This window comes from Pristis pectinata, chromosome 4 (assembly GCF_009764475.1).
Source record: "Pristis pectinata isolate sPriPec2 chromosome 4, sPriPec2.1.pri, whole genome shotgun sequence".
NCBI lineage: Eukaryota > Metazoa > Chordata > Chondrichthyes > Rhinopristiformes > Pristidae > Pristis > Pristis pectinata.
The window spans coordinates 32,441,779-32,454,409 of NC_067408.1; the positions used below are offsets into that span (position 1 = coordinate 32,441,779).

The 12,631-nt window shown below is 45.7% G+C and overlaps 1 protein-coding gene across 1 annotated transcript in view; it reads right to left on the reverse strand.

Annotated features, from left to right (window-relative positions):
* The window catches only part of LOC127569733 (nuclear factor NF-kappa-B p105 subunit-like), a 44,321-nt gene that overhangs the window by 25,595 nt on the left and 6,095 nt on the right, over positions 1–12,631 (reverse strand). The window contains exons 2-4 of the mRNA XM_052014556.1: positions 11,531–11,621; positions 10,913–10,953; positions 6,193–6,291 (exon numbers count right to left, since the gene is read on the reverse strand). Of these exons, the coding sequence (XP_051870516.1) occupies positions 6,193–6,291; positions 10,913–10,953; positions 11,531–11,621 (231 nt within the window). The remainder of the gene's footprint in view (positions 1–6,192; positions 6,292–10,912; positions 10,954–11,530; positions 11,622–12,631) is intronic.

The window sequence follows — 12,631 nt, forward strand, 5'->3', positions numbered from 1 at the left end:
TATAAGTTATAGGAATTGTTGAGTATATTAACCACATAAAATATTTAGAGTTATAGTAATCTGTTATATTAATGTTATATGTACATGGAAATCAAATTACAATAATGTAGTGATGGTTATGCAATCAATCTAATTTTATTGCTCCCTGATAACATAATATTCAAAGTGTTCAATGCATTTGTTCCACTCTTCTTGAAAGTGTGCACAATAAACTATGCAATACACATTTGAAATAGTTACCAAAATTATGCAAAGATTTCATTGGCAGGTTTTTAACGTTGAAGCAAAGTAACTAACGGGTGACTTTCAATTCCCAGTAGGTCAAACCATCCAGCAGTTTCATTCAGTTAAGCCCTGTATCATGTGATTCTGAAGCAGCCTTGTAAACGGGTACCAAAGTATTCACTTCCTGAATGGGGAGATCTGCTTGTATATACAAATTGAAGGCCCCTGTTTGCATTTTTAATGTGGAAACGGGCAGAATGCTGGATATGAAGAATCCAGACGTTTGTATCATCTGGTGAGCAGCCTTTCAGTCTTTAAAGAGAATGCTGAAAGTTGCTCTCAAAATGGCCTGGAATATTTTTGGAGGTATATTAGAACATGAGAAATAGGAGCAAGAACAGACCATAAGGCCTAACAAACCTACTCTGTTGTTGAATGAAACCATGGCTCAAAGGGGGCAATGCAGGTAGATAATGTAGTCAGGAAGGCATATGGGATACTGGCATTTATTAGTCAGGCCATTGAATACAGAAGTAGGGAGGTCATGCTCCAACTTTTCAAGACCTTGGACAGACTTCAGCTGGAGTACTGTGTGCAGTTCTGGTCACCAAGGTATAGAAAGGATGAAATAGTGCTGGGGAGGGTGCAGAAGAGATTCACCAGGATGTTGCCTGGGATGATGAAAGGAGACTGGAGAAGCTGGGTCTGTTCTCCCCGGAGCAGAGGAGGTTAAGAGAGGATATGTTTGAGGTATATAAAATTATGAGGGGTATAGATAGGTTAGACTGCAGGAAACTTTTCCCCATATAAGAGGTAGATAAAACCAGAGGACATAAGTTTGGATAAGGGGGAAGAGAGTTAGAGAGGATATGAGGGGGATCTTCTTCACCCAGAGAGTGGTAAGTACCTCGAATGCACTGCCTGAGGGAATGGTTGAAGCTGGGCATCGAAGGCTATGGTCCAAGTGCTGGACAAAGGAATTAATATGAAAGGGTGTCCATTAGTTGGCATGTATACATTGGGCCGAATGGCCTGCTTCCCTGATGTATGATTCTATGATTCTATCTGATCTTGGTCTGAGCTCCACTTTCTTGCCTTTTCCCATAACCCCAACCCCACACAGACCAAAGTTCTTTCAACTTAGAATATATTCAGTGATTCAGCCTCCACAGCTCACTGTGGTAGAGAATTCCAAAAGTTCACAGTCCTCGGAGAGAAGAAATGCAACCTTGCTTTTGTGTTAACTCAGCAACCACTTATTCTAATACTATTGTCCCTGGCTCTACATTCCCACATGAAGAGAAACACACTCTTGGCATCCAATTTATCAAGTCCCTACAGAATCTTATAAGTTTCAATAAGGTTACCTCTCATTCTTCTAAAGTGCAATGAGTGTGGAATTTCTGTGGAACCATAAGCCCCTCATGTCACAAATGATGATATCATTTAGCCCCAAGTTCTTATACATTATGTTATTTCTACTTGGTTTTAATTAACAATGTGTAGCGGTTGCTACCGCAGAATAAAACAAGACGTTAGTTGGAGGATTGCCGAACAAGAACTGGTTTATTTTCCCGCCTTGCGCGGGCCCTTCAAGGGAGACTGTTCCCGCCCAATGAAACCGGCAATGACGTAAGTATTACGTCATCAAGACTTTCCCGCGCACGGGTTCTCCCCGTCGCTCGGAAAGACGAGGCCCGACGCCATCTTGGGCCTCGTCGCTCCGACGCCACGCGACCCAACTGCCGAGCCGGTTCGCCCGACTAAACGGTGAGTCGCCACACAACCCCCCCCAGAACCGGCAATACAGTCCCCAAGGTCCGTGGGCTGTGCCAGCTGCCGCTTAGGGGGCCGGCCTCTGCGTCGCGGCGTTGCAACCTCGACAGGTTGTTGCAGATCCAAATGGGCCGGTTTGAGGCGGTCCGCCGTGAAAACCTGTTCCCTGCTTCCAATGTCCAAAATAAAGGTGGATTCGTTATTCCGTATGACTCGGAACGGTCCCTCATATGGCCGTTGCAATGGTGCCCGAGGTGTGCCCCTGCGAACGAAAACAAACTTACAGTCCCGTAGTTCCTTGGGCTGGCAGGATGGGGCTTGACCGTGCCGTGAGGTGGGAATCGGGGCCAAGTTGCCAAGCTTCTCGCGCAGTCTTTGCAGGACTGCTGGGGGTTGTTCCCCTTGGTCCCGAAGGGCAGGTATGAAATCCCCGGGGACAACTAGGGGCGCCCCGTACACAAGCTCAGCTGATGAAGTGTGGAGGTCTTCTTTGGGGGCAGTGCGTATGCCGAGCAGGACCCAAGGCAGCTCGTCAACCCAGTTAGAACCCTTCAGGTGGGCCATCAAGGCTGATTTCAGATGGCAGTGAAAACGTTCCACCAACCCGTTTGATTGAGGATGGTAGGCCGTGGTGGTGTGCAGCTGCGTCCTTAGCAGGTTCGCTAATGCAGCCCAGAGACTGGAAGTGAATTGGGTGCCTCTGTCTGAAGTGATGTGGGCCGGAACACCAAAACGTGAGACCCAAGTTGTGAGCAGCGCCCGGGCGCAGGAATCAGTTGTGATGTCAGTCAGGGGGGTTGCCTCAGGCCATCTCGTGAACCGGACCACGATGGTAAGGAGGTACCAGGCTCCTCTTGAAACCGGCAGAGGGCCCACGAGGTTGACGTGTATGTGGTCAAACCTCCTACGGGTAGGCTCGAACTGCTGTGGTGGGACTTTGGTGTGTCGCTGGATTTTTGACGTCTGGCAGTGCGGACAAGTCCTGGCCCACTCACTGACCTGTTTGCGCAGGCCATGCCAGACAAACTTGCTGGCGACTAGTCGGACGGTAGATCTGATGGACGCGCCAACCCATGTACCGAGTCAAAAACGCGTCTCCGCCAGGCTGCAGGGACTATAGGGCGGGGCTGACCAGTCGCAACGTCGCAAAGTAGGGTCCGCTGACCTGGACCAACCAAGAAATCTCGGAGCTGCAGACCCAAGACTGCGGTTCTGTAGCTGGGCAGTTCGTCGTCGGCTTGCTGTGCGTCAGCTAGGGCCGTGTAGTCGACACCCAAGGATAGGTTGTGGATGGTTGGTCTGGAAAGTGCATCAGCAACGACATTATCCTTTCCGGAGACATGTTGGATGTCAGTTGTGAACTCAGAAATGTAGGATAAATGTCTCTGCTGACGAGCTGACCAGGGATCGGAGACTTTGGAGAAGGAAAAGGACAGAGGCTTATGATCGGTGAAAGCGGTGAAAGGCCTGCCTTCTAGAAAGTATCGGAAATGCCGGACCGCCAGATACAGTGTTAGAAGTTCCCGATCAAAAGCGCTGTACTTCAGTTCGGGTGGTCTAAGGTGCTTGCTGAAAAATGCCAAGGGTTGCCAGTGGCCTTCGAGTAGCTGTTCCAGTACCCCACCCACCGCGGTGTTGGACGTGTCTACCGTGAGGGCAGTCGGGACGTCAGTCCTAGGGTGTACAAGCATCGTGGCGTCTGCCAGGGCGTCTTTGGCCTTAACGAAAGCAGCCACAGCCTCGTCAGTCCAGGTGATGTCCTTGCCCTTACCAGCCAGCAGCGAGAACAGAGGGCGCATGATACGGGCTGCTGCAGGGATGAACCGATGGTAAAAGTTGACCATCCCAAGGAATTCCTGTAGGCCTTTGACTGTGTCGGGGCGGGCAAAATGGCGGATAGCGTCCACCTTGGTGGGTAGAGGTGTTGCCCCGTCGCTGGTGATTCTGTGGCCGAGGAAATCGAGAGAGTCAAGTCCGAATTGGCACTTGGACGGGTTGATCGTGAGGCCGAAATCGTGGAGGCGGGAATACAGCTGGCGGAGGTGGGAAAGGTGTTCCTGGCGGTTACGGCTGGTGATCAGTATGTCGTCTAAGTAAATGAACATGAAGTCCAGGTCTCGGCCTACCGCGTCCATCAGCCGCTGGAAGATCTGCACGGCGTTCTTAAGGCTGAACGGCATCCGAAGGAATTCGAACAGGCCGAATGGGGTGATAATCGCAGTTTTGGGGACGTCATCCGGATGGACCGGGATTTGGTGGTATCCCCTAACGAGGTCCACTTTGGAAAAGATGCGGGCCCCGTGTAAGTTCGCTGCGAAGTCCTGGATGTGAGGGATGGGATAGCGGTCCAGGGTGGTGGCGTCATTCAGCCTGCGGTAGTCGCCGCAGGGCCTCCACCCTCCGGTGGCTTTGGGGACCATGTGCAGGGGGGAGGCCCAGGGGCTGTCTGACCTGCGAACAATCCCCAGCTCCTCCATGTGACGGAACTCTTCCTTTGCCAGGCAGAGCTTGTCTGGAGGTAATCGTCGTGCTCGGGCATGAAGGGGTGGCCCTGTAGTAATGATGTGGTGTCGTACCCCGTGTTTGGGCCTAGAATTTGTAAACGAAGGTGCCAAAATTGATGGGAATTCGGCTAGGAGCTTGGCGAAATTGTCGTCAGAAAGGGAAATGGAGTCCAGGCGCGGGGCTAGTGGGGTGATTTCTCCCAGGGGATAGGTCTGGACAGTGCTAGAGTGGACTAACCGCTTCCTTCGCAGGTCGACTAACAGGTTGTGGGCCCGAAGGAAATCGGCTCCTAGGAGTGGTCGGGCGACGGTGGCAAGGGTAAAGGTCCAGGTAAAACGGCTGCCGCCAAAGTGTAATTGAAGTGTACAGGTGCCGAAAGACCGTATCGTTGTAACGTTGGCGGCATTGAGTAGGGGACCTGGTGGCCTGGCACGAGTGTCGCGGCCGGTCGGGGGCAAAATACTGACCTCCGCTCCAGTATCAACGAGGAAACGCCGTCCAGATTTCTTGTCCTGAATGAAGAGGAGGCTCTGTCAGCGGCCAGCCGCCGTAGCCATCAGCGGCGGCTGGCCCTGGCGTTTCCCTGAAACTTGCAGGGTGGGCGGCATCGACGGGCCTCCGCACCCCACCTCTGATGGTAGAAGCACAGCTGGTCACCCGTGTCGTCGTCTGCGTTCCTGGGGTGTGGCTGCTCGGTTGCTGGGGCCGGGCGAGGCGGGCGTTGGTCTCGCGGCCTGGTGATTTGACTGACGGACGAACCACTCTCGCACTTGGCCCTCCACAGGACATCTGCCCGGGCGGCCACCTCACGGGGGTTGCTGAAGTCGGCGTCAGCTAACAACAAGTGGATGTCATCGGGGAGTTGTTCGAGGAAGGCCTGTTCGAACATCAGGCATGGCTTGTGTCCCTCGGCCAATGCCAGCATCTCATTCATTAGGGCGGATGGGGATCTGTCCCCCAGGCCATCCAGATGAAGCAGGCGGGCGGCGCGCTCACGACGGGAGAGGCCAAAGGTCCGGATCAAAAGGGCTTTGAAAGCCGGGTACTTATCTTCCTCCGGAGGCGACTGGATGAAGTCTCCAACCTGGGCAGCTGTCTCGTGGTCCAGAGAGCTAACCACATGGTAGTACTTTGTGGAGTCGGAGGTGATCTGCCGAAGGTGGAATTGTGCTTCGGCCTGGTCAAACCAGACACTGGGCCGAAGTGTCCAAAAGGTGGGCAGCTTGAGGGCCACTGCGTTGGCTGCTGCGCTGTCGTCCATTGCGCGGGTCCAAAAGCCGTTTGGACCGTCGGGGTCACCAATGTAGCGGTTGCTACCGCGGAATAAAACAAGACGCTAGTCGGAGGATTGCCGGACAAGAACTGGTTTATTTTCCCGCCTTGCGCGGGCCCTTTAAGGGAGACTGTTCCCGCCCAATGAAACCGGCAATGACGTAAGTATTACGTCATCAAGACTTTCCCGCGCGCGGGTTCTCCCCGTCGCTCGGAAAGACGAGGCCCGCCGCCATCTTGGGCCTCGTCGCTCCAACGCCGCACGACCCGACTGCCGAGCTGGTTCGCCTGACTAAACAGTGAGTCACCACAAATGCATATTTATAAATTATATTACAAAATCAAATGTTTAAAGAGATTTAGAAGGTTATTCTTGTACAGTAGTTAGTTCATAGCTTTGTTTACATCACCTACCTTCACTGTCGGATATGTTTTTCTGTTCTTTTCACTTGAAACCCCAGGTAAGCCACCATGAGACGGTCCTTCACATCCGTAACGAAACCGGAAGCCTCGCTTCAAAACAGAAATGCAATGAAGTAATTATTGTGTTCCTCAATGATTGTAACATACTTAACTGTTAATAAATATCAAGCTAATGCTGTTTAGGAGTAGAAATAGGCCTCAAGGAAGTTTCAGAATTTAGTTGGATTCAGTCAGATTGCAGGCGAACTGGATCTTCATCACTTTTGTGCCTCTTAATATTCTCCTCAACAAATATCTATCATTGAAAATTTTCATTTGAAAGTTCAATATTTTCATAATGGTTTGTGTGAAAAATATGCTTCTTGATATCACCCAAATGCCACCCTTTTGACACTCCTGTATTAGAGTTGAATGATTTCTTTGTTTGTCCTATGTCCTTTAAACATCCTTAATGTTACAACCATATCACCTTTTAATCTTCAATATTCAATGAGCCAAGACCAGGCAATCCAAGGCCAACAAAACTTACCTGAGGTACAGTGCCCAGAATCAATACGTTGCTTCTCTTTAAGCTGTCTAACTTGAGCTTTATACAACTCTTGCATAATTTCTGCCCCTTCGTAAACAGTTCCTCTAATATAAAGACTAACATCCAAACATATTTAACCATTATTTAATGCCATTGTCCATAAGTTTTAAATAAATAGATTCCAAAATATTTCTGCTCTTCAATATGCCCGATCTTCTCAAGATGTACAAAATGCCCTTATCTTGGTTTCTTTTCAGTTGATACGCTCACATTGAACTCCATTTGTTGAAGTTGGATGTTAACCATTGAAGTTTACTACTTTATTTCTCTGTATTGTTTTGATTTTTAGTATTCTACATGCAGCTTTTATCTACAAATCATGGGACATAATGCCTGGGTGCTGAATATATGTGAAGTTTTTATAAAAGAATCAATAACATCAGGAGTGTGCCATATAGCCTGTATAGCCTCTTTATTGTGGTTGACCTGATCTTGGCGTCAGCTCCCAAAGTGACGTGACAGAAAAAAGATTTTACATGAGATGAGTGGTTGGAATCTGGAATGTAATGGAGGCAGATTCAATTGTGCATTCAAAAGGGAGCTGGATAAGTACTTGAAATAAAATAATGTGCAGGACTATAGTGAGAGGCAGAGAAATGGGACTGGCTGAATTGTTCTTGGTCTTGCACAGAGCTCGTATGGAGTCAATGGACAGAATGATCTCCTTCAGGACTACACTGGATCCTCAATTTCCTTATTGGGAGACCACAGTCAGTGGGGATCAGTAATAACATCTCCTCCTCGCTGACAATCAACACAAGAGCACCTCAAGGATGAGTGCTTTGCCCACTGCTCTACTCTCTCGACACTCATGATTGTGTAGCTAGGCACAGCTCAAGCACCATCTATAAATTCGCCGATGATACCACTGTTGTTGGCAGAATCTCAGATGGTGACGAGGAAGCATACAGGAGTCCTCATTGAAGGGTCAGCAGTGGAAAGGGTGAGGAGGCGTCAACATCTCAGAGAACCTACCTTGGATCCAACACATTGATGCAATCAGGAAGAAGGCACTCCAGCTGCTCTACTTCATTAGGAGTTTGAGGAGATTTGGTACGTCACCAAAGACTCTTGCAAATTTCTACAGATGTACAGTGGAGAGAATTCTGACTGGTTGCATCACTGCCTGGTATGGAGGCTCCAATGTGCAGGACTGAAAGAGGCTGCAGTGTGTTGGAGACTCAGCCAGCTGCATCACAGGCACAACCCTCCCCACCATTGAGGACATCTTCAAGAGGCAATCCCTTAAAAAGGCAGCATCCATCATTAAGGACCCTCACCATCTGGGACATGTCCTCTTCACATTACTACCATCGGGGAGGAGGTACAGGAGCCTGAAGAACCACACTCAACATTTCAGGAACAGCTTCTTCCCCTCCGCCATCAGATTCCTGAACAGTCCATAAACCAATGATCACTACCTCATTATTCCTCTTTTGCACTATTTATTTATTTTTGTAACTTATAGTAATTTATATGTCTTGTACTGCACTGCTGCCGCAAAACAACAAATTTCACGACATATGCCAGTGATAATAAAACTGGTTCTGACTCTATTCTTGTTCTGTGACTCAGTTATTCTCTTCCTTTCAACGTGCTTTTCGAAACTCATGCTGTCCAATAAATCTTGCTAGTATACAGTCATTGATCTATTTTCTCCCTCCTTTTTATTTACCATTTTCTGCTGTAATTTTAAAAAAAGTCCCTTTTTTTGTCCTGCCACTAATCTTTGCAGCATTGTATGCACTTTCATTAATTCTTCTTCCCAATCCCACTTTAAAATCAGTTTTTGATCTCCTGCGCTCTCTAACAATGCCCAATGTAAGCTCAGGGAACAAACTTTTGTTTTTATTTCAGTTTTTTAGCATCTGTACTGTTTTATATCTAACAGTTCCAGCATTTTTTAATGTCTCTCCTCTATTTTCATGCACCTCTTTCTAATTACACCTCCTTCAGACAGCTTTTCTGAGATTAACAAGCATTCATCATCTTCTCTCTGCCAACACTTGTGTCTCAACTCTTGTGACTTTGTAGCAGCCCTTGTGTCATTTAGTCTCTTTTGGTTTTTTTCAGATCATAAGCATTCCCTTCTTTCTTCTCCTCTGTCTCCACCGCATCCCCCCCCCCCACCGCCCCCAACATTTCTCTGTAACTTAAAGTTTGTTTGATTTCTAACCTTTCTCAGTTCTGATGAAAGGAATTGATTTGAAACATTGGTCTCTGTTTTTCTCTCTCTCTCTCTCCTGAGACATTGCCCAATCTGCTGAGTATTTCTGATTTTCAGCATTTGCTTTTTTTTAATTTCATGCCTTTTCTTCCATTTGGTACCATTAACATCTTAACCTTTTCTGTTCCAATGAAACAGAAGACAAGGCTTCTTTACAGGGAAAGAGTATGTATTAATGGGAGAGTCAATTTAGTTTCTTCTTTAGGACATCCGGGCAGCAATTTATGGAGCAGAGTCTGAAGATATAGTTGTGTGGTTGAGGAAGTACTAAATTAACAGGGTTCAGCAAAGAAAGTCTAAAGAAAGATAACGCATCTACAAGAGTAACAACAGAAATAAATAATGAAATCAAACTCTTAGTTGCTTTAGAGATTTTCTACTTTATATGTACATAGCTTGGAAGAAAGACCAAACAACCTCTGCTATCATGTTGCCAACAGTCATCCTTCTACCAGACACATACACATTGCTTTGATGCACTATTAACAAGAGATTGTCTTCCAACAGACAGCAGCATGTCTCACAACTACGGCCAACTTGATCAAATTTACAATTAAAATATTGCCACTCTGCCAAATCCATCTTCAGTCATGAACTAAGGCCTCCATCAGCAGTCACATTGTTATTTACCTATTTAGGCAGTGTTCTCAAGAAGCAGCATTTACTTAATTTGAAAGGGTGAAAAATCATGAACTGTCACAACATGTTACATGACCAGACCTCTAGCACTTTTCAACAACCTCGTTCATCAGAAAAGAAATTGTTATATTTGGTTGAGATGTACTTTTACTTTGTTTTTTATTTTTCTATCCTCATCTTTGAGCATCTCCTTTGCCTATTCTTTCTCAAACTTCCCTTGTTTATGATGGTAGCATGTGACAGAGGTCAAGATTACCTGTTCGAGATACTCTCCAGCTTCCTATTCACATGCACTTCATTTTCCCCTCGCAACTTGAGCCCCCTCCTTCTCTCAAAAGTGTGCTGGAGAACTCAACGCAAGAGGATTATGAATGTTCATCATAACTTAGTACTTAATTTAAGAACAGAAACTAACAATTTTTTCCTCCTTATTGAAATATTTTTATCCTTAAAACTTAAAAACCCGAAGAGTGCTTGGATCCTGTATATACCAAACTATGAGATATAAATGAACTATTCCATAACCCTAAAAATCAGCAAATTTCCATAAAATTAATGCAGGCATCTGAGAGTTAGCCCAATCATACAAACAAAGTGCAATTTTATGAATTCCACCCTGGAGGGCTCTATGGTTTTTTTTGCTCACTGGCAGCCAAAATAAAAACATTATTAATCATCCAGCATTAATAAAGGAGCTTAACAAATAGTGGCCATAGAGTCATAGAGGAATACAGCACAGATACAGGCCCTTCGGCCCAACCAGTCCATGCCGACCAAAGTGCCCACCCAACTGGTCCCAATTTTCTGCATTCAGCACATATCCCTCCAAGCCCTGCCCCTGCATGTACTTATCCAAGTGCTTCTTAAATGATACTATTGTACCTGCCTCAACAAATTCCTCTAGCAGTTCATTCCGTATACTCACCACCCTGCGTGAAAAAGTGGTGGAGAGATGAGTAAAGGATAAAGATATCTGGTGAATGAGTAAGCTTAATTGACCAAATCCTTATCCTATCTGATTTTCTTCAGTTTATTATCAAGTTATTAGGTGATAAGATAAAGATCTCACATGATCTGGGTAGCTGTCTTTCTATTTCCGTGGACTCACGTTTTTCTACAATGTGACTGAGCCATACATCTTATGAAAAAACCACTTGTGCGATGCACATGACCAATATGCACCTTTATTTGAAGCATAGATCTTAGTGTTTCCAGTAAAACCAAAAAGATGATCAGATGATTTTTTTGCAGCTTACCTGCTTAGGTTGTTCAATGATTTCAATGTAGGGATCACATGCTAAATATGAAAAAATATCAACATTAGTTATCATTTAGGTTGCACATTAACCAGAAAGCACTGATATTTGTCTTCCTACTACTTCATTTACACTGAAAAGTAGCAGGAAAACTGTTTAAGTGGCTGTTCATTTCAATTTTTGAATGAGCCTCAAAGTGGAAAACTGGTTGAAATTACCATAACAGGTCATGGCCTCAATGAAATATTTACTTTTAGGTCCTGCACCAGAAGGTGAAATTGGGTTCATGTTTCTAGTTCCAGCTGTTAGGACATGCAAACGCATATTCTGCCTGCCATTATAGGATAGACATCAGCCTAAGACATTAAAGCAGGAATGACCCCACAAGGCTAAAGCTAGAGAGACTGGTATGCATAATTATTCAGTTAGCTTCCCATGCAAAGTTGTGCACAGTCAGCTGTCTGCACTGTACAACTGATTTCTGCCACCAGCTTGGCAAGAAATCCTAACTCCTGACTGGTGGGTAAAACTCATCTCCAAAGATATAATTTTTCTTGATATGTAAAGCAAAAAGGAACCGTTCCTTATTGTACAGGAACAATAGTTGCAGCCACTTACTGAAGTGTGAACCAGGAGCTGCAGAGTTCAGATCTTGATAGCTGAGAACATAGTCTATGTCTAAGCTATTGTAGTGGTCCATATTCTCCATCTGGAAAAAAGACAACCATAAAAACATATTCTCTCAGTTCTTCCAAGGAAATGATTTTGAATACATCTTATGCCGAGGAACAGATTTTATAATTTTAAATACTTCTTAATGAAATGTATTTCTGCAATCTTTCAAGTAATATTCCTCTATCAATTTTCATTAATATCAATGTAACAATGCTAGGCAACAAGCACACTATTGAATACTCTCCACAGATCACCTCATTTTAGTCTGTTTGACAATCATGCCATGGATTTTATGAGTTTGGTCAGGCAAAATGTCAAGACATATGACCAGACTGAACTCTTGCTGGTGGATCCCTGAGCATTTCCATGTGATCTACAAATCTTGCAGCTCCAATTGACCAGTTGTAGCTGGACGTTCACAGTGACAGAGGTGGGGACCCAGGAAATGCATCATTAAATGTATTTGTATTTTGGGATATGAACATAATTGGCAACGTCAGAAATTATTACTACCCCTATTTGCCCTTGAGAAAGTGGCGATGAGCCATCTTATACTGCTGCAGTCCATTTGGTGAAGGTACTCCTTCAATGGATAGGGAGTTCCAGGATTTAGACCCAATGACAACGAAGGTGCAGTGATTTATTTCCAAGTCAGGATTGTGTGCGACTTGATGGGAACACACAGTTGGTGCTGTTCCTTGCTCTTTTTCATGGTAATGGTTGTGCATTTGGGAGATGTTGAAAGAGTGAGGTGAGTGAATGTGGTGCATTTTGTAGATGGTACATATTGTAGATACTGTGTGGCAGTGATGGCGGAAATGAAGGATTAGATGGTGTAAGGGGTACCAATCAAGCAGGCTCCCGTGACCTGGATTGTGTCAAGCTTCCTGAAAGTTGCAACTGCACCCATGCGATAAGTAGAGAATGTTCTACTCCTGACATGCGTCTTCTAATAGTGGTAAGACTTTGGGGTGTCATGAAGTGAGTCAAAGTCATGGAACTGTTTTATTTTGCTGAGGAGATATGAAAAGAATTGAACAATGT